Source organism: Teleopsis dalmanni, chromosome 2 (genome assembly GCF_002237135.1).
Source record: "Teleopsis dalmanni isolate 2A chromosome 2, ASM223713v2, whole genome shotgun sequence".
Lineage (NCBI taxonomy): Eukaryota > Metazoa > Arthropoda > Insecta > Diptera > Diopsidae > Teleopsis > Teleopsis dalmanni.
In genome coordinates this window covers 31,006,448-31,030,158 of record NC_051847.1, presented here as the reverse complement: position 1 = coordinate 31,030,158, position 23,711 = coordinate 31,006,448, and the positions used below count along the sequence as shown (strand labels likewise).

The following is a 23,711-nucleotide window of genomic DNA, read 5'->3' as shown; positions in this document are numbered from 1 at the left end:
TTTTAATTGTTATATGTTTACTGATTTAGACAGCGATGCCAAGTTATTCTTAAGCAACTAGAAGTTGTTCTATTGAAGCATTCATGTCAAAAGAATACACCTAACGTAAACATACTAATATAAAAATAGTTAGCATATTCGCTTAGGGTTTTTTGAAACCCACTTTCATATTAATACATTATTAATAAAATCAATTTCACAGTATATATTAATAATTTAATGTTAAATAACATATATCATTTAAAATCTGTAGGAAATATTTTTGAAATAATTTGCACTATTGCGAATTGGCATTTTTTTTAAATGTCATCTTCGGAAAAAATAGAAGCTGCTACGTGATTGGTAGTTTGATTCTAATTAGCTAGATAATCAACCAATCATTGTGCAGCTTCTAAAATTACGACTTGACGTTTGGTCACATGACTGAATACAATTTGACATCTGCGAAAAAATACTGAATATTGGTTTGAAAAACCTTAAAAAAGAAAGAAAGGTACATACAATTGAATATTATTTGATAAAAGTGACGGAAACATTAGTTTGACAACGAGTAAACGAGCAAGAAATTAACTTTCTACAACTGATCAAGTGTGTGCCACCACAGTGTTGCCAGCGACCGAGCCGAACGAGCGTGCATCTCCAAGTTCTGAAATAATTTCTACGCCACAGTAGTTAACAATTTATATTAGTACAAAAACAATATTTGTTTTTGAACAATAAATTTATTAATTTAGTCAAGTGAGTGTTACATAAAATAATAATTAAACAAATAATAGCTGCATTTAATAAAAGAGTTTTATAATAAAAATATATATTATTTGCTACGACATTGTATATATGAAAAGGATATATAATACAAAAGTGTGAGAAAGATAGCTTCTAATAAAAAAAAGGAGACTTTTACGTGGCTTGTGTCAAATATTGAAAATTGTAGAAATTATTTTGAATTTCAAAATTTAAAATAAAATTTTACTTTTTCATAATATAGTTTAGTTGATTTAATTTTCAAAATATTTTATAATTCTACAATATTTGTGCACATTTCACAATTGGCAACTCTTCTGAGAAGGCTTTCATAATTTATTTTTGTTGTACACACACTGATTGTAGATAAAGCAAAACAAGAAAAAAATTCAATAAAGTGCAGAAAAAGGCAAAGTAAAATCGCAAAACGTAACGGAGCAAATAACAGTCGAAAGCAGCAGTTGGAGCAAAAAGCTCGTTTTGTACAGTGTGAAGCGCAATTAGTTTCTTATAAGAATTTATATAGAAAGCACCAACTCAGCAAAGCAAAAGCAGCTTAAACCAAATCCAAAACCAAGAAAATCAACCAAAACCAATTAACGCAAAATACCACAAATTTTTCTTTTTGTAGAAAACTTTAACAAATAAAACAAACACAAAAATGGCAGATGCACCAAGCGATAACCCAATCTATGGACCCTTCTTCGGTGTTATGGGAGCAGCCTCAGCCATTATTTTCAGTGGTAAGTTTGACAATATAAAAAAAAAATTTTTTTTTTCTTTCAAATATAAATCTAATTCCTTAACCGTAAGAAAAATCGAATATTTTGATGTATATATATATATTTACATATATATATGTAACGTGAAAGTGTGTTGTAGAAAAGAAAATTTGGTAAAATAATGTCAGTATAGTACTACGTATAGTGGGTGGGGTGGGGGATGCCAGCAGCGAAAAATTCAATACACGCAAAACTAATTTGTGTGGTCGTATGTGTGGGGAGCAACAAAAAAATTCCATTGAGTGCGCGTGACCAGTAATGTTACTAATCAAAATTGTAGAAAAACCCTTTCAACTCCAATGAATAAATATTGTATTTCAGCTTTAAAAATTAATTTATTTTATTTTATATTTTTTATATTTATTTCTCATTGTTTTTAATTTGTATTTGTAAAAGTAAAGTGAGGTTTTATTGTATGTGGTGTGTGTGGTGACTGACTACTGCATTTTATGTTGGAGAGTAGAATTGTCATTGCTTCTGTGTGTTGTAAGCCAAGAGAGCGAAAGCGGAGAGAAAAAAAAATGAAATATTGTTAATAAAATTTATTGAATGCCATGAATAAGCGCAATTATAAATTTAAAGGTTAAGCTCGTTTTTTACATACGCCAACCCAGTCACAAGACCCAATTTTTACTCACAACTTTTGTTTTAATTTCGCTTAAAGTTTTGTTACTTCTAAGCTGTCGAATCGATTTGAAAAAAAATTCCAAGCCACAATTATTGCACACATGTATGTATGTGTGTATGTATGTGAAAATAATGGGGCTTTCAACTCGTGCTACAGACATTTAGCAACTGTGAACATGTGATATAGATGATATCACATGTACTGTCTTACGTTCGCTATCACATTGTGGACTTAAGTTGTCTACACTGATAAGCCTTGAGCAAATCATTCCATAACAGCGGAGTTTAGAGGTTTTTATTGCGATGATGTGCAATGCTTAAATTCATTCCAAGACCATCATATTTTCTGCTTATTTTCTGATAAGATTATTTGCTTTGATATATACATATATATGTATATCTAGAACTTTATATCAATATGTACATAAGGAACAAGTGTTTTAGATTTCAAATGTCTTCAGAAGTTATGGTTTTAGGTCAACAAATGTTTTTAATAGAAAGTTAAACTCAATAGTCTTCACAAACACTTGAATTATATTTAGATTTTTCTTAAAAATACTAAAATAAATTATTATAACATTACAATTTTGTTAAAACCCGTTTAATTACTTAGATCCACTAAAAAACAGCTTTTAAATTATGAATTTTATTAAGATTGAATTGGACAAAAAGTGATTACCGTTTTAATAAATAACTTCTATATTCTTTCTGTTAATTTTTTTAGATTCACTAAAAAAAATTATTTTTCGAATGATTTTTCAATTTATGGGAGTTTAAGTCCTATTTTATAAAGAAAAGGTTCGACTTATGGAGATTTTGAGTTAGAGTTTTTTGGATTTGTATGTAATTTGCTCGCTAAACCCTGTTGCACTCTATTTATTGTGAATTATAGAAAATTCGAGTTATAGAAGTTCGAGTTATGTAAGTTTTTCTGTATTAGATTGGGCAAAAAGTACTTACCGTTTTTCGTCAAAATTAAAAACATATTACTTTTCAGTCTTTGCGACTAAAGCTATTATTTTTATATTATACTATTCCAGAATATATCTTTGTAAAACATATATTTAGAGATTTCACCAAAACAATACTGAGCATATATTGGACAAAAAGTATTTGTCGTTTTAAGACAAGATTCCAAAGAGTTTTTTCTCTTTTTGTTACCATTTTTTGTTACTTTTAGACAAAACTTATTATTTCTAGTTTGTAAAATTTCACAATTTATCTTTGATATACTGTATATATATAGGTATATAGAGGAAATATTATTGTTGTGTCGTGTTTTGTAATATTCAGTAATCATTAGAAGATATTGAACATTTATAATATTATATATTTTCTATGATTCTGGAAGAAACAATCAACAGAAAGCTTAGTGAAAAACTATCCATGATCTGTGGAGCACTGAAGAAACCATAAAAATAGTGTAAAACAATGTTTTTGGTTGTGTAAACAATATTTTTGGTTTATTCAGTACTCCACAGATGGATTGTATGAGCTAATAAATAATTTAGAATTTGACAGAATTATTTGGGGATCTGCTTGAAAACTATAAAGTTTGTTATTCCATAAGCTAGGGACTACTCCTTATGGTATACTCCCTCATGTAGTCAAAAAATGTGGTTAAAACGTCATATCTGGAATCCAGTTGTTCTAAGTGAATTCTAATGGTTCTAAAAAATGTAAGGCTTAAATTTTTCTTATGTTATTGAAAGAAAATATATTTGTTGCGTCACTGTTTATTTATTAATTATATTCTTTTCTAATAATGTAAGTCTAAATTAATTATTATCAGTAGACATTTTTTTGGATAAGAATGACAATTGATACAATTACTGTGCCCATTTATTCAATTACTATACTTATTCCGAATTATTTTTGGTCCGAAATCCTTGTTAGTTTTATCAATGCTATAAGAATTAGCTATTTTCTTTTATTAGTAGTATGACTACGGGCCGGCTTGGATCACAGTAAGGTCTTTCTGCTAGACCGGTTGTTACTTGCATCCTATTATTGGTAGTTGGATACTTATTTAATTGATTTTTTTAAGAGGATCTAAGAAGTAGTTTATGGATATATTTTCTGTTTCTCTATGGCCTTTACATCCACATGAATCATCGGGTATGAAAATATATCTGCATATAAAGTATATTTACTTACTATTAGTTTTAGTCTCTAAATCTTAGAGAGAATTTAAATAATATATCAAATGCATTTAAAATATTAATTTTTTAATTAACAAACCGCAAAGAAACAAAAGCTGCTTTTGTAAACAAAAATATTTTCTTTTAGCAAATAAAAGTTTTTACAATTGTGTTTTTACTAAAAAAAATACATAAATAATTTGTAGTAAAAAAAATAACTCAACTTTATTGTTAGGTAAATACATTTTTTTATTGTTAATAAAATTAAGCAAATAATCCGAAGTAACCTCAAATAAATTATGTGCTGGGTATATAAAAATGAGCACGTGATATGATCAGATAAATTTTAAAAATCAATCTCAACGAAATTTTCTAAGAAACCTTAAAAAGTATATTCTGGTCATTAATCAGAATAAAAATCAAATTTTAATTCATTTAAAACGAAACTTATGTAATATATTATTACATATTGATGTTATTTAAACTAATAAGGAAATTAAATATTATTATTTATAATTACGTTAATGTATCTTAATCTCACTAAATTATATTATCATACCTCATGACTTTAGGAAATAAAAAACTTATGCCACGAGGTGTTTTAATTAACACATGCATAAGAATTTCTATACGGCACTCTATATTGATTGCTTAACATCAACTTTAGTATTTAGTAGATATATATATATATTTATACATATTAAAAATAAACAAAAATTTCATAATTAAATATTAAATAGATAAGATAGTAGGGTTTTTATTGACAGAAGTTATTAAATTATTTTATTTTTATTATTTGTATTGAAGTCAGAGTTATTTTCCATAATTTATATTTAGAATCAGGGATTACTACATTTACATTTTTCATTTCGCTTACGTATATTGCGACAAGGGACTAAACATGTGTTTCCCTAAAAGTATTTTAATTTGTTTATCATTAAAACTTAACTTAATATTCTGCATGTAAATCCCTTCTGTAGTGATTTGGTTTATATCCTCTCAAAAAGGCATTAGTTATTGTGATCTGAATTTCATTTTCCATGGAACAACATACTAACGTCAGTAGTTCTAAGAGCTGTAAGATCTAGATCCCGATGTCACTCGTCTTTCTAAACGTTCCAATATCGCTTTTACCTTCTAACAGTGACAAAACTAGCACGGTCGGTTCAGGTTACATTAGTAACAATAAGAACCATCATTAGTATATACCATAGATGATATTATTACTGATTATAAGGATTTGCAATAAAAGCATATAATAGTTATTGTTAAGAATTAATTAGACAATAATGGTTTTCTTTGTAAAAGTCGATTCTTTAAAATCGGGATTGGGATTTGACGCTGTGACTAATCCATCTTTTTATAATTTCGATTCGCACAATTTTTTTTTAATTAATTCAATCTCATAATGCATTTAGGTGTTATTGTTATAAGCTGCATAGACAACAGTAGTATTCTTTCTAGAAATCGATCCTTATAAATCATGTTTGGAAAATAGTCTTGTGAATAGTCTGGCTTAAATTAACATCGTAGGGAACTAAAGTGACAATTACGTTATAATCTGTTCTATTAGAAAAGAAGAATATAAATCCCAAGTTTATATATTAATGAAAAGATAATAATAAGGGAAATTTGGTCTATCTAAACTATTCCAGAGTAGAGGTTTAATGACACTGTATATTATTAGAAAAAACTATTATATTTACTTGCTTTTCCCATTTACTAGTAGCTCTGTTCCGTTTCCTTATATATATAAAGTTCAAACAAAGATTTTGTTCTCCACTTACTCGTTAACACTTTTCAACATTTTGGCCAGATATAGACCATGTGACCTATGAGTTGATCTGCACTTGGTCGTTAATACTCATTAACATTATGGCTAGATATAGGTTGCGGGACCAATATCTGGTTAGTCTTGAAAGCACAGAAATGTTATGTATGAATTTCCAATGATCTGCACTTGCTCTTTAATGTTGATGAGTGAATTCAGGACCTAAATGCGGTCTGTCTTAGTAGTACATAAATGTACAAATATACGAATTTCCAATAAAGTTGTAAATCTGTACTTTAGTATTGATTGATAACTGACTTTGGAGCCGGTGTATATCCCACTGATTTCGAAATTTTTTCTTAATTGATGTTTGATTGTATAACCTAATTCTTTAGTTTTGTGTAGGCTTTGTGTATACTTTGTGTACTTATTGTAGGTTTTCCCAGAAATATACCACCATCATTTTGTCTTATGAGTCTGCAATTTGAGTCTGCAATTTGAGTCAATATATTTCTGTTTATATTTATACTTTAAAGTAGTAAAGTGAAACAAGTTTACCGGTGACTAAAGTCTAGTTTCTGTTTTACTCTTGCTTTGTTATTGACATTATTTTAATAATAACAAATTACTAATACTTATTGAATAAATATGTATCTATGAGTACAAGTTTGCAATAATATATACAACTGTTTTTTTTAAAGCTTTTTTTTATCGCTCTTAGTCCCCTGTCCATTGTGCTAAATCTGTGAGTCATTAAAATAATTATTTTAAAACTGATTGCAACACTAAAAAGAACTAATTTTTATTTTTGTTTTTATATATTAATTGATATATGTTTAATATATTTTTAACTTTCAGTTTTCTGGAAAAAATTATTAAAAATATTAAAGTGTAAAACAATATTTCATTATAATTTTTTTAATATCCCAAAGTATCTTAAGCTGCTTACGTTTGCTTTTTGCCTTAAGCCGTTCTTAAATGTTCAACAATCTTTTAGTTACTGTTTTTGTAAGATTTTTTTTTTAGCATATGTTAGTAATAAGCACAAAGAAAGAAGAAGAGAAATTATGCAAAAAATATAATTTAAATGAAATTCAACAAGAGCGCAAGTTGCATTTTGACACATATAAGATTTCCTTTATCTGGATTTTAATTCAGTTGTTCTTTATTTCATTTCCAGTCCATAACGACGACGACGACGTGTATCCATGAAGGCTTTTGTGTAGTAATTTTCTGCTATGCTTTTGTGTTTTCTTCAGCCTCTTCAGCGCTTTTCTAAAAAAGTATTTTCTACTTACTCTACTCTGTTACTCGTACTACTCAGTAGGTCGGTTTGCTCTCGGAATTGTTATCAGTAATGCGCAAACGCCCATTTTTTCAATAAGAATAATAGTAACTAAATTTCTTTTTATATATATATTATATGCTATATGTATGTATATGTGCATTTATACGATTTAAAATTCTGTTGATTTTTTTCCTTGTAATCAAAATGAGTAAAAATAGTTAGAAATCTGTCACGTGATATGATTTACGTAAAACTGGTAGTTAGTTAGTAGATACTTTTATTTGTATTTCATTGCATCTTAAAATTTTGATTACTACATTCAATATGTATATTTAAATAATTATTTTTGCTCACATCTATCAATCACTACTTCACAATTATGCACTTCCCTTCTATTATTTAGACTTAATGTAGCATATATTTTTCTCATAAATGATTCGTTTCGCGCCCGTATTAGCAACTTTCAGTTGGAATTTTTTTCCTAATCAATGAAATTTCAATGTTACTTATGCTATATCGAATAATATTTGATTAATACTACAACACACATCCGACGTTACATGAGAATGTAGAATATTTCAGCGATGAAGGTCCCATTGCCTTTTCAGTTTTTATTATTTTTAATTGAACAATAAAAAAATCTTCAACTACAATATTGATATTCTTATAACATACAGGGTGTTTGTTAGATTTTTAAGCAATATTAATTAATGTGAAATTTTTTCAGTTTTTTCTTGAGATTAAATTCAGTTTTCTTCCAATTAATATATATATATTAAGATATATAAAGTCTTATAGAAGACTCAGGAACTATTAGTAAGAATGCTTTCTCATTAATAATTAATATAAATACTTAAAGTAAGATGTAAAAGTTTGCTCCAACATAAGAGTAGATGGTTACTTAACTTATAACAATTGTTGGTTTAAAAGATAGTCAATAGAATTTCTGACTGACTTCTATCTTTGCCAATATATTATTTTATTACAATCTGTCAGATATAAATGACAATAAATAATATATATAAATATAAATCGTAATTATAGTTATTACGATCTAAAGAAAGGCGCGTATGGACTATGCCCAGTGACATATCCATATATATTTAAAATAGAATTAAAATACAATATGCCAATATTAGATTACATTATATATGTGTCTAAACTCCATATCTCTATCTCCATTTTCATGGTTATAGACACATGCTCACGATATATTCCCTAATTTCAATACCCGGACACGGTGAAGGCTGGTCACTGGCGATACGCCAAAACCTATACATGAAAATGGGCATAGAGCTATGACAATGACGATACTCCAGTTAGTAGATGACAATAAATATGTTATTGTCAATTTAGATCTTAAGGAAAATTCTATAATTATAGTAAGTGTTGTATGAATGTCTTTGATTATCTAAAATAATACATCCATAGTTTAGTGTTATAAAAAGTAGAGATATTTTTTTTTTTAAGTGTAGAATTTTTTGGGATTTTTAATAATGGTGTTTTATAATACCATATAGGTATTTTATAATAAAATATAATATATAACATAATGATTTTTTTAAGATTAGCATAAGATTATAATAAAACCAGGGTACTCAGTAAGTTAGCTATTGTGCCCAAATTAAAAAAAAAATTTGGAGTCCTAAAATACATCAGAAAATTAGCCTTATTTTAACTCGAATTTCATAGTTGTCTTAATAAATCTAAGATGATTACGCATCTCAAAGAGAGAGGGAACTTAAACATTATTCATGTTCAAGCCATCATAGCCCAACACTCCTCCTTTCTTTCTTTCTTTTTTGCTGAGCAATCCTCAAGAGACGGTTCTCATGTTGAGTTTGTGATAATACACAGAGTTGCTATGTGGTACCACATGTGATATGCTCTGTGATGACTCCGTTCAGTACTCCTCAGGTTCTTTCTCTTTAATTGCATGAGAAATTTCAACAATCTATTATCAGGTTCGTCTCAATACCTTGCATGTTTCCATTTCGGACCACCTTTTTTTGTTATCTACTGCACTGCATTATGTTTTAGTATATTTTACTAAAATATAAGTGGAAAGTATGTTTTATTTAGAAAATGATGTTATTTTCTTTTATGTGTTGGTTTTGCATGAGTATTAAGAATGTACGCTACAACAAAATTTAATAAATATAAGAGCACAAGAATGTTTTCAATAAATATTTAATCATCAATACAAGAATTACTCATTGTAGCTATTTAGTTGTAGTAGAAACAGCTGTATGACTAAAAAAACAAAAAGCAATTAACAAAATATTGTTTAATTTTTTGATTATTCGCTGTACTACAAAAATATATTATTATACATTAAGACTGAAAAGTTTTCGGAAATTCTCATTTAAAATTCGCGCGCTGTATATTTTTCGATATTTTAAGTTTATGTAGTTTGGCAGCACTGTCCTTAATTACTATGCCAAAAATGAGCGCGATCTGTCAGACAGTTCGTTTACGGCAGCTGTTGAAACCAGTTCACCTCAGTAGTGCGTTGCGAAATGTCTTCGACGGTCGTACGACCGTCCTGGAAGGCTTTGTACCACTCATAAACTTGAGTTTTCGATAAAACTGATTCCCCATAAGCCTTTTGTAGCATTCGCAACGATTCTGCACACGAAATTTCGTTCGAAACACAAAATTTGATGCAAACTCTTTGTTCAATATTTTTTTCCATTGTTTTTTTCGCAACGCCCTACTGAGGTGAACTGGTTTCAACAGCTGCCGTAAACGAACTGTCTGACAGATCGCGCTCATTTTTGGCATAGTAATTAAGGACAGTGCTGCCAAACTACATAAACTTAAAATATCGAAAAATATACAGCGCGCGAATTTTAAATGAGAATTTCCGAAAACTTTTCGGTCTTAATGTAAATAATAACTTTTTTATTTAATCTTTAAAACTAAAAAACAAGAGAGCTGTTGGAAATATTTTGTCCAGTAGCACTATAAAGCCTGTCATTATTAGATATAAATTCTGATCACACTCAATAAATAAGTATACCTTTAAGACCATGCTTTTTTATGATTATTCATCCTTTATCTTTAATCCTTTTTGGTCAATGTTTTGCTTCTTGGTCTTTATGTTAACATTTTTCTGCTTTACATTATTAAACTTTCCTAATATGCAAAGCGATTGAGTTAATTATGCGCGTTGGGTAACACATGGAATATCGGAAGAGCCTATTATAGCATATATACTTATAATCTACCTTGAGATACTTTTGATTAACCCTCTAACATCCCTTTTTATTCTTTTATACTTCCTTTAATAAAGTATAGGTCCATTTATATTTGTTAATTTCGTTCTGTATATAGATTCAAGTAATATACGATATATTGTTTGTAGATGATATATATATTTATATATACTATCGATTTGCTTCTGTGAGCTCTGATTTTTCAAGTTTTCAGGTTGTATTTTAAAATAGTTTTGTATCTATATACTTTATTTATGGATGTATCTTCAATGTAAATACGTCCTCATAAAACTTCATTCTGTTATAGATTTATTTATAAATATCTTTAAATTAAAGTTACTTTGTTTCTAGAAGATTTGAATATATATATATATATAATTTTTTTTTTTATTTTATATATATATATATATATAAATATATTACATAAAACAAAGAATAAAAAATAAAAATATATACAATAAAAAAAAATAAAAAATTATAGTTAATTGGTTTTTAAGGGAATCAAAAATATTTAACTCATAGGTTTGATACTTTTATTAAATTCTATTAACATATTAAATTGAAGAATCAAACTGAGTTTACGCGTTTATTTAAAAAAACCTGTCGACTTGTGTTCAAATGTTCAACATTTCTATTTATAAAAATAATTTTATGGTGAATGTCCATAAATTAAAATTTTTTTTTTAAATCAGTGCTTTGGAAATATTTCAATTAAATTTTTTTATAACTTTATGGCTACAATAACTCTGAAGTATTATTTTTATCTTATCGCTGCACTGATTTTTTGTTATATTTTTTACTGCATAAACATTTATTAAGTAAAATTGTTTGAATGTTGTTTAAAAAAATTATCAGTAAAAATTTTTTATAAATGCATTTGTATTCATTTTGTTTATTAATTATAAAACGTAGTCGCATTTATATATTGAATACAAAAATATAAAAAATTCATTCAAAATTTAAATAAGATTTTGCTAATGTAAAAAACTTTACATGTATTTAAATGTTAAACTTGCAGTAATACATAGTAATAGATACATAGTAATGCATAGTAATAGATACATAGTAATACATACTACTAGATAAATTCGAAAAGTGGTATAGCAAGTGAAAATCCCCAATTTACTTCAATAATTTAGTCAGACATTGAGAATTGATTCAAGTTCAAATGAAATAAATCAAATTTGTCAAAAATGCTGAGCAAAATTTAAAACAATTAAATTAGTTAAAGGCAAAATATGGCATTATAAAGTGCATTTACCTGTTTGTCGATACTTGTTTTTCCATTCTTTTTTAAAAAATCATAATTGAAAATTTTAAAATTGACAAACTTAACATTAATTTACATTCATACTTGCGTATGCACGTACACATACTTCGTAATAGATTCAGTGGTTCATGTAGCCGATCTTTTATATTATTCGATAACCGACACACTTGGAGTAAATTGGTGTGTTCTGATACTACATGATGTCAATAGGAATCCTAATAAATATATATGATATAAAAACTATCTGCTGTTATTGATTTTATTCATCATTATTATTTATGACTTATCGTCAATTTTCAAGTAGTATTTTATATTTCCAATAAGTTAGAACTTCTGTTGTTTATAAGCGAAAAATTTAAACTAATGAGATTCGGCAACTCTTCAAACAGCCAATTTTCTACCATTAAGGTGGTTTTGCACAGACCGAAATAAATAATAGTCAGACTGTGCAAGATCGGGGCTATACAGTGGATATATCAAAATTTTTCCGTGCCTCTTAGTGCCTCCATTATCTTCTGCCAACTTACATGTTGGTCTTGGTCCACCAATTGCAAAAGTTCATTGGCTATTTTACAGATTGAGATGCATCTTTGACATTAAAATACTTGGATCCACTCTCGGACACTGTATTTAATCGTAGCACCCTTAGCCCGCACAATTCGCTTTTTTATAATAATAAAGCATATGCGATTGTATTTGTTCAGATATATCACTCATTTTCAAATCAATATAACTTTCAAATCATATGTTCGTTTGATATAATCGGATAAGCGTTGCCAGGTATATGATCAGTGTTGGTACACCATCTAGTGACAGAAAATTGCAAATATTTTCTGTAAAACATAACTGTCCAACCCTAGGACAGTGAGATATATTTAATGCGAACAGAAGCATAGGAAGAACCACTCCAAAAAAGCATTTATTAATATAATATATATTACAATTGCGGACCATTTGCTGGCTCTCCTCTGCGTGTAATATCCAGGCCATCCTTAAAAACATTTATAAATATAATATATAGCATATACTAATCATCGAGACCACTAAGCGGTATTTTGCGAGAGGCGTATTAATAAGAATTACTTCTTTCACTTCCAAAAATATGAGTGTACAATTTATTTAACAATGAGATTGAAACTATAATGTAAACACTACTTAGACAAGTGGTTTTTTTCTTCACTATTTATAATATATTGCATATATTCAAGTTCCAATTGCACTTAACTGTAATAATAATAATATTATATATAATATTAGTCTTTAATATAGATGTTATCGTAAAACTTTTCTATATCATACATTGATTTTGTTTATTTTTTTTTTTTGTAGAACACAAATAATGTAGGATTTCTTGCCCTATTTATTAAAATTCTTAATATACTTGATTTAGTCATCATTTTGTAATAGCTAGCTAATATCTCTATTATTAAACTATCTATATGCCAAACAAACGAAAACATATTTTTTTCATATGTCTACTCGCACTGGATACAGTTTGATAATACGAGTATGTAAATAAAAATAAAACCAAAACCAAAACCAAGAAAAATAGCCACCTGCTTTCGCTACAGAACAACACAAGTTTGTTTAGAGAGCAGGGTCTCATATGTATCTTTTAGTGTTATTTGCACTGCTATGTGTGCTCTCATCTGTGTAAGATAGTTTTTTATGCTCTTGAACTTTTGTGAATTGGTCGTTCTTTTTCTTTTTGGTCTACATAAAAGTTTTTAGATGCTTTGCTGTAAAATATTTTTCTACTAATTGTGAGCTAAAAACGTGCTTATTTTACTATTGTATTATCTAAATATACATATTCATACATATGTACAATCTACAAATATACTTTCTATTTTACATATATCTAATGTAGGTAAATAATTTATCTACGAGTATATATATATTTAGTTAAATTCTTGGTTTTATCAAATGTATTCTATATAAGGTGTTAGTTTCTTTTTTTTTTTTGTGATATAGAAGTATAATGTCAAGGCTCTCTGTCAGTCAAAGTCACTTTTCATGTATCTTTATTTTGATTGATTACCTATATAATTATGCTTATCTCAACAATATTTAAGAGCACCTAATTGGTCACACTTAAAAACCAATTTTTCTAATTGTTTTTTTTTGTCCAGCTAAATTTATTATAGCAATTTGATAATTCTTGAATTGTTGATTATTATTAATTATTGTGTGATCTATCAAAAAAATTTTTTCTTTTAGTTACTTCTTTTATAATCAAATTTATAGATTATTATTTATGTATTTATTTAGTTGTGAATTAACACTAAAATTTATTTTAAATTTAACTAAGTATAAGGAACTTGACTACTACGTCCTTTGCCCTGTTAAAGACTGTTATATACATATATTATAATGCTTGGCAAATATTGTTTAAATCTCTCAAAGTGGTTTTTATTATTATTATTATTATTATTATTATTATTATTATTATTATTATTATTATTATTATTATTATTATTATTATTATTAACATAGAGTTTCTTACTTCTCACTACGATTTGAGTTTTACTTATCTCGAGTTTTAAATACCCAGGTATGTAGCTCTAGTTGAGCATAGCCTCTGTTATATACCTTCGCAGATTATTGTTTGATGTGTGCTTTATTTATATATCTGGAGTATTCATGATTTCGAACAACTAAGTAAAATAGTAACAATGGTAACTGCCAATAACAAATACCTTTATACGATATGTGTATTGTTGTTGTTTTGCACAGTTACAATGTAATTCATTTACCGAGCTCATTACTCAAGATTATGAATACCCCGATTGTAATTCAATATTCATAAATTACGAAGAATGCTTTTTGCTGTTTTCTTAATCATAGAATTATAGAATTTTATATATAGAGAATATGGAATATGGAATTATTGTTTATTATAGAATTTTATATATAGAGAATATAGAATTATTATTTATTATAGAATTTTATATATAGAGAATATAGAATTATTATTTATTGTAGAATTTTATATATAGAGAATATAGAATTATTATTTATTATAGAATTTTTTATATAGAGAATATGGAATCATTGTTTATTATAGAATTTTATATATAGAGAATATAGAATTATTATATATTACAGAATTTTATATATAGAGAATATAGAATTATTATATATTATGGAATTTTATATATAGAGAATATAGAAATATTGTTTATATATATAGAGTTTATAATTTCTCTTCCTATAAGAAAATCATTTAACTATATTAAATAATAAATGATTATTGTTATCATCATCATTAAGTAGTCTCTCTGGTTCAGATCTCTGCCTCATAAAAATATAATTGAGATATTTAATTGAAATTATTGTAATTAAATTAAAATTGAAATTTCATGAAAAAATTAGTTCTATTCGGTTTATTAATTTTTAAATAATTTAAAAAAAAAAACATTAAATGCTAAACAATTAAAAAAACTTTTAAATAATTTAAATGACCTAAAAAGTTTTATTATCTCGAACTTAGTAACACACTATTGAGATGATTCATCCAATTAATATGGTAGTTGTGTTAGGTGACTAACTGGTACAATAGTATTTAATTTAAATTGTTTTTATTTCGTTTGCAAAAAAAAAAACTGCAAAAACAATTTTTTTAATATTAAAATTATCAAATAAATTGTTATTGTTTTTTTTAAGTTGCTTACTGAAAAAATTGATTAATGCAATTATAACTTCCGATTTCGATTAAATTTTAAGTTATATAGTTTATTATATATTTATCATGAGTTACATGTAATACACAACTATTATCCGAAATAAAATGAATAGTAAAAATAGACTATGGTTTTTCAATTAATAATTTGTCAATTATTTATTTATTTTTCATGATCCTAAATATACCTGAAAATTATTATCAGAATGAGTTTAAATTTTGTTATTATCTAGATACATTCTTCGGAGAGTTCGCTTTAGGCTAGTATCTAGATATTAACTTAGAAGGCCTGTAGACAAAATGCTGAATCAATTATATATTACTTTTGTCATGATGCATTAATAATAAATAGACATATGTATATAAATGTTAAAGCCTTTGGTTTATTTCGTAGGATGGGGTTCTAGACGTGTTCCAGTCGCCAGTTTGGTTGCTAACAGATGCAAAGGACATTTGGTTCAAAACGTGAGCGTTCCCGTTTCTAAACCAATATAGATTAGTTAGTCTACATAAATCTTCATATGTGGAATCAAGATCTAAAATTATTATTTAATAATTCTATTATATCAGACACATGTCATCATGAGATAGTAAATAAGTCGAATGTGCCTTGTTAACTAACCCGTTAATTCGACAATCTGTCATATCAGGCACATTTCATCTTTCTATATGGTAACTTAGAACAATATATCTTGTTGAAAAACCCACAGACAACCTATTTAGTATTCAAAAATTAACCTTGTCAAGCTAATTAAAAATATATGCAGGTTCCTTTTGCGCGACTTCTATCGTAGTGACATATCTATTATAACCATTAATTAAAATAATGTAAAGAATATAATAATTGTATATAATCCATTTAATGTAATTTCATATTTATTTAGCATTAAGTTGAAATATTTTAAATTTATTTATATTAAATTAAATTAATTATTTTATCTTATTAAAGTTTTATATCTTATTTCTATACTCTAAAATGCGTTTATTGCCCCTTGACCCATTTCAAATTTTCCGTTAACGTGAGGTTTTTTTTTTATATTGTATAAAAACATATATATATATATAAAAGTGTATACATTAAAGAATTAGACGAATTGAGACCAAAAAAAAAAAACAAAAATAAACGTTCCAATGAATTTGTATTGGTTAAGCCTTGTGTCGTCAAAATGTGTATGTATACTTCACTGATTTTCCATCCGTGATAATAAACTATTATCATTGCTATATTTCGCGTTTATATTGAATTACTTATCAAATTTTGAATGCAAACGTAAGCGAAACCGATTGTTAATTAGCATTGAATCACATGACAGCTCATGTAAGTTCACCTTACCGCGCTCATACGACATCTCTCCGACTGCATACGTGTAACTTTATTTTTTTTTTTGTTTTACTTCCAAACCTTACTACTTGCTTAAAAAAGTGTGTTAAACGCTTCGACACAGACTCACTCATACCTCAACACAATATTTTTTAAAGCTTGCCTGCAGACCAGGTACGTGGATCCCTATTTGTACAGACGAATATGTACGTGCCGAGTTTGTATGTATTGTCTATAGACAATACATCTTAGCGTTTGTTAGGTTTATTTTTTTAATATTTGAATGTTCAATGTCTGTATTATTCATGGGATTAATTGGAGAGCAAAAGAGCGAGGAACTTGTATATAAACCAGTTTTATACTGAATATTGTAATTAAGAGGTTTTTCGTTTTAGAGCTCGTTAAATGTTCAATATCTCGTATATAATTATTAGTTGTTGCTAATTTAATTTCAATTAAATTATTTAATTTTTAAATTAACATTTTCGAAGTATCTGACTTCACTCCTCCATAGCGAGAATTACATAAAATAAAAAGTTGACTTACACACAATCTATGCTGCTTACGCATATCATATATCTTTTTTGTCTACTTTGTTTACTCAAGTATTTATATAGAAATCATGTGCTTTGATAAAAATATTAAGATAAAATAAGACTCTTATCATCTTCATTATCTACTGGTTATTTAACAATTTAGTCATTTTACTTTAAACAGTATCACATGATAGATATACTAAAAAAAATTAATAAAATAAAATGTAGGTTAAAATAATTTATGTAATGAAATTATTTCGAATTATCTTCATATTACAGAGTTAAGAAAAAGTAGCTTCCATATTCTTTTTAGACTTTGTTTTTTTCGAGAATGCGACTAAAGAACATTGATACCCGCAGATTCTGTGAAAGACACAGGCCTTAGAAATGTATCCTGTACTACTATTTTAATTTTTTGAAATGAATGAGGTGACACTTCAATCAAAAAATAATATCCGATTAGAGCGGCTGATTTTTTTAGAGATAATGATATAGATCTTACACATCGCGGTGTATCATTGTTTCTACCAATAATAATAATAAATATGCATTATCTTATTCTATGTATCAGTAACTAATCCATACTTATTTTTTATTTTCTGAAAATATATTCTTTCATTAGGGGTGATTATTGTTTTTGTAATCTGTAGATTATGTACAGCGGTATGACTCATCTTATAAAATGTCTAGTAATTTGCAAAATAAAGTCTCAATATGCATTTTTCGAGCCCCCTTATGCATTGTGATTCGCTTCTCAACAGATTTTTACTAGATATTAGCCTGGGTAAAAGTGTTCTGTTCTAACTACTAAGATCAGAGTATTCTCTTTGAAGAGTTCCCGCAGCTGTAACTTCACTCTATGTGCTGCTATCGTTATTATTTTATTATTATTAACATGTTTACAATTTAAAAAAATTATAAACATTATCTTTTCATAAAGTTTCTCCAAATATCTCTATTGCGCGAAGTTTATCAATCGACTTTGCTATTTCCTAGGCTATTGTTCTTCGCCAAGTTATCTTCCATTGTAGTACAGCATGACGTACTTTGTTATTGTGCTATCGTTATGCTACAATATTTAACGGCACGCTATAATTTGAGTATAATTGTTTTGCGGTCAAGTCCAAATAAGTTAGCAGAACTCCAGCACCTTAACCCAAGTTTTATTTCAAAACTCTCCTTGCCCAAACTTTCGTTTCCTTTCATTTTACTATATAACACTTATTTTTTTAATAAACCATTCATTTCATATATTTTCACATTTCACTCCTCTTTCTTCTTCACACCCCTTCCTTCTCTCTTTCTCTCTCTTGTGAAGTCTCGTAGTCACATTTATGATTTCTTTTTTTTTCTTTACATGGCGATTTACAATAATGATAGCAATTGTGGAACATAGACCTTTCTCATACTTTGTATAAGTAAATTGTTATTTATATATTTTAATTATTAACATTTTCTATATAATATAACAAGATATAAAAACCGATGTTGGGAAAGTAGTCTAGTTTATGTATAAAAATTTTCTCTGTGAAAAGTCCGATTTCTAAATTCTATTTATTTTTTTTTATTTACAGCTTTGGGAGCCGCCTATGGAACAGCCAAATCAGGAACTGGTATTGCCGCTATGTCGGTGATGAGACCAGAATTGATCATGAAATCCATCATTCCCGTTGTCATGGCTGGTATTATTGCCATTTACGGTTTGGTCGTAGCTGTGCTTATTGCTGGTGCTCTGGATGAACCATCTAAATATTCACTGTATAAGTAAGTAAATTAAAAGTGTACATTAGGTTAAAAAAAAAACAGAATTTTAATTACCTTTCAGCATTATTGTTAAATAGTTTGTAACTGACTCTAAAAATACTATTATAACTTTAAAGGGCACAAAGAAGAGACCGGGTTCTCTTACATTCTGGGAATAATTAGACAAAACGTTTAATAATCAGATCAATGTTCTAACATCAATCTGTGTTGCAAATTATCAAAGTTCAATGCCCAACGACAGTTGTAGGTAGTCTAAATTGACGTACTGACAATTAAAACCAATAAATATTTCCGAAAAACTAGATTATAAATTAATTTTTGATATACAATTTGTATGCGATTGAAAAACAAAACCAGCTAATTTGTTAAATTGATTTATTATACTGCTTCAAATACTATTCGAGTATTTTAAACTAAAATAAAGCCAAAATAAATTGAAATGTGTAGTAGATTTCATGTTCGAGTAGTACGATTATCTTTGAGTAGTTTGACTATTTTCAAGTAGTTCGATTATTTTTAAGTGGCTTAAATTTTTTCAAGTAGCTTGGTTATCTTTAAGTAGCTAGATTATTTTCAAGTAGTTCGATTATCATTGTGAAGTTTGATTATCTTCGAGTAGTTCGATTATCATCTAGAAACTCAATTACCTTTAAACAATTCGATTATCTTTGAATAGCTTATCTCGATTATCTTTGGAAAGTTTTAAAATTTTGATTGTGTTCAAGAAGCTCAATTGTCAACAAGTAGGTCGATATTCTTCGAATATCTTCATTGTCTTCAAATAGCTCATATATAAATTATCTTCGAGGAATTCGATTAACCTCAAGTAGCTTGATTATCTTCAAATAGCTCAATTATCTTCAAGTAGCTCGATTATCATCGAGTAGTTCAATTGAACTACTTCGAGTATCTCGACTATCTTTCAGTAATCGAGTAACTCGATTATCTTCGAGTAGCTTGAATATGTTCGAGTGGTTCCATTATCTTCCAGTATCTCGATTATCTTTAAGTAACTCGATTATCTTCGTGTAACTCGATTGTCTTCGAGTAACTCGATTGTCTTCGAGTAACTCGATTGTCTTCAAGTAACTCGATTGTCTTCGAGTAACTCGATTGTCTTCGAGTAACTCGATTGTCTTCGAGTAACTCGATTGTCTTCGAGTAACTCTATTATCTTTGAGTAACTCTATTATCTTAGAGTAGCTCAAGTATATCGATTATCGACGAGTAGCTCGATTATCTTCAAATAACTAGGTTATTTTCGGATATCTTAATTAACTTCGAGTATCTTGATTATCGACGAGTATTTCGATTATCTTCAAATATCTCGATTATTTTTGAGTAGCTTGATTATCTTTAAGTTGGTAGAGCATTTTAAGTATTCTATGGATTCAAATATCCGAATTCGAGTATGCTTGAGTATCATAATGTTGAAACACTGAGACATCAGTTCATTTGTTTTACTATAATTTTTTTTTTGTATTTTAAGTTAGATTGGGATTAATGCGTCAATGAATTCACATAGGCCGAATACAGTTCCGTAACATTTTTCTTGGCCTCTTATTATTAGCGATCTCACACCTCTTTGGGGTTAATATTCTATTTTTTTTTAAGTTAATATTCTACTTACTGAGGATTAGTATTTATGTAAGAGTAATCTATCTGAACAGTTAACATTGTTATATGGGCTCGTTTTTTTTTCACTCTCTTTGTTTACTCTCGTTATTGGGTCAATTCTTTGAGGCAAAGCACTTACAACCGCATTTTGCATAGATGCATCATTCGTTTTCATATCATGTGACTCTAGGTCATGTTTTATTTTGCTGATCGATTCTATTTCAAATTACTGAAACGCACGCACTGAACACTGTTATTATGTATTTAGGCAACATCTATGCATAATGTTTTTAAAAGACAATTAAAAAAATTAAAACTAAAATTATAAGTTATAAATTATTTCTGTTAATGTTACAATAAATATTAAAACTATTTATTTTTTAGGGGCTTCATACATTTGGGTGCCGGTTTAGCTGTTGGTTTCTCCGGCTTAGCTGCAGGCTTTGCGATCGGTATTGTTGGTGATGCTGGTGTAAGAGGTACAGCACAACAGCCTCGCCTCTTCGTCGGCATGATTTTGATTCTCATTTTCGCTGAAGTATTGGGTCTGTACGGTCTCATTGTTGCCATCTATCTGTACACAAAATAAATCAAACAAACTGCAGCAACAATCATACAAAACGCAGTAAAATATATATTAAAAATATTACAACAGCAACAATAAATACAACAAGATCAACAAAAAGAAAGACAAAAACAATCGCAACAAAAGGATAAAGAATAGTCAAAATTTAGGAAATATATTTGATTTTGTTTTGAAATATTACAACACATAAAATAAAGGAAAAAGAGGGAATTTATAGTAACAATACAACCTACAACTTACAGACTTTTTTTCATTATCATTAAAGAGTCAAGTTTAAATTAAAATCTATATTATGAATAAAAATTATTAAATGATGTTGTATAAATTTATAAGTATTTAACGCTTAAATTATAGCTTCATATCAAATTTATATTGTAAATATTTCAAAACTAATTAATTTCTAATTATTATCCTTATTTGAATGATATGTTTTTGTAACGAACTATGTTGAGAAAAAATTATGCGTTCAATTTATTGATTGTTTAAAAATTTAATGTTTACTGTTAATACTTTATGTTTTAATTATTTTGTAATTTTATTGAATATCATTTATTTTTTTGCGTTATGTTTATGATTGTATTTTGCGTTATTTTGCAAATTGTACATGTAAATTTATATTATTTCAATTACAAATTTTTGTTTTTAAAAATTAATTATAATGAGAAACCACCATTGTCAAAAACAACAACAAAAACCACAAGAACAACACCAACATCCATAACAACAAAAACAAAAATTTTGACAAACAAAAAATTGTTAATATTTAGATAAAGGATACAACTATAACATCAAGTTGTAAGGATAACACTAGTGAAATTTCATTGTTGAGACGGGACAACAATAATTTAATTGTTATTTATGTTATGTAATTGATTAACAGACAAGAATGGCACAAAATTTTTCTTAAATATATATATATATACACACACACAAGCAAAAAAAGAAAAAAAATTGAGAAATTTTGATATATTAAAAAGCATCCATTAAATAACAATTAAATTGATTGCAGTCACGTTTGAAAAATATTTTTGTTTTGCTTTTAAATTTTATAAAAACCAAACAAAATAATATGAAATAAATTATTTTTTATAACATCCATATCCATATCCAGTTAATCTATTAAAACAACAAACAAATCAAAACAAAACAAACTCATAAAACAACAAACACATACATACACTGTAACTAAGTCCTATGTTTATTTTTAATTATTGTTCAATTATAAGAATAATATTTATAATAATATAATTATGATTATTTTTTGTGATAAGATATAATACGGTATTTATATATATATATATTAAAAGTAATAATACAAAACTGCATAATATACGTTTATATATTATATAAAATTATATACATATAATAACACATGTGTAAGCAAAAATTTGTTAAAAAACAACACATTGAAAACAAAACAATACAAAACAAAAATCACACATTTCCTCTGTTATGTATAGAAATGCAAATAATTATAAATATATTATTATGTAAAATGTAAAATTATAACAAAACAAAATATTGTAGTAGCAAAATGAGCGACGAAGAAGAAGTAACAAGAAAACAAAGAAAATGTTTAAACAAAAAACAACAAAAAAAGAGTAAAATCCCCTTTTTAAATAATAAATTAGAAATTGTAAGATAAATAATTAATCGCAAAAATAGTAAATGTAAAAGTATAAGTAAAAATGTGCACAACAATAAAAATAGCAACAACAACAATTAGCAAACAATTGCTTTTAAGCACAGTGAATTGATGCTGCTAAGACGTGGCATTCGAATATTGCTACCTTGTCTACCGATGCGTTTATGATGCTGAAAATGCGGAGGTTGGCAACCCTAGCAATATTATTTGCTGCCAGAATGTAGCATTTAATTGCTACATCATAATGCGTTCAAAAGACACTAAACTACTAGATAAGCAATTGTTATATTAATGTTGTTGTTTTTTTGTTGAACATATTTTTACTTTGAATTATAACAAAACGTTTAATACTTTTTTGTTTTCAATTTTATCAATTGTTTATAATTACAACAAAAACACTGCACAAAAAATGCTATAAATATGTCATCATTTATGTTGTTTCGTGTCAAATAAAGAGGAAAATAAAATTGCTACAAGAACAACAACATAAGTAATTAGCAAACAAATTTTTTGACAAAAAAGTTTATTAAATATGCGAGAAACTGTAACTGAAATTCAACAAACAAACGAGAAAGAAAATAAAATGTAATTTCTAATTTCCAACAAAAAAAAAAAAATATTGGACTTTTTATTTAATGGTATAAACAATATGTCATAAAAATATATTATTTTTAATAATATATCTTTGTTAATACTATGTTAGTATAAATAATATGTCG

General features: G+C 27.1%; 1 protein-coding gene across 3 annotated transcripts; it reads left to right on the top strand.

The window, feature by feature from the left end:
- The first annotated feature begins 391 nt into the window (after window positions 1–391).
- Window positions 392–21,586, top strand: LOC119674495 (V-type proton ATPase 16 kDa proteolipid subunit). 3 transcript variants are annotated; one of them, XM_038085633.1, is made up of 4 exons: window positions 392–493; window positions 1,376–1,487; window positions 18,955–19,144; window positions 21,146–21,586. In XM_038085633.1, the coding sequence occupies exons 2-4, from the start codon at window positions 1,406–1,408 to the stop codon at window positions 21,348–21,350; spliced, it is 477 nt and encodes a 158-aa protein (XP_037941561.1). In that variant the 5' UTR covers window positions 392–493; window positions 1,376–1,405; the 3' UTR covers window positions 21,351–21,586. The 3 variants fall into 3 exon arrangements, with proteins under 3 accessions (XP_037941561.1, XP_037941560.1, XP_037941559.1); XM_038085632.1 differs by having other exon boundaries at window positions 427–738; XM_038085631.1 differs by lacking the exon at window positions 392–493 and adding an exon at window positions 500–738 and having other exon boundaries at window positions 1,111–1,487.
- The last annotated feature ends 2,125 nt before the right edge of the window (window positions 21,587–23,711 follow it).

Bases quoted from the DNA above. Each gene is read 5' to 3' on its own strand.
- LOC119674495 (XM_038085633.1), top strand. From the start codon at position 1,406: ATGGCAGATGCACCAAGCGATAACCCAATCTATGGACCCTTCTTCGGT. The intron at 1,488-18,954 runs GTAAGTTTGACA...TTTTATTTACAG, and splicing joins CTCAGCCATTATTTTCAGTG to CTTTGGGAGCCGCCTATGGA. The intron at 19,145-21,145 runs GTAAGTAAATTA...TTTATTTTTTAG, and splicing joins TCTAAATATTCACTGTATAA to GGGCTTCATACATTTGGGTG.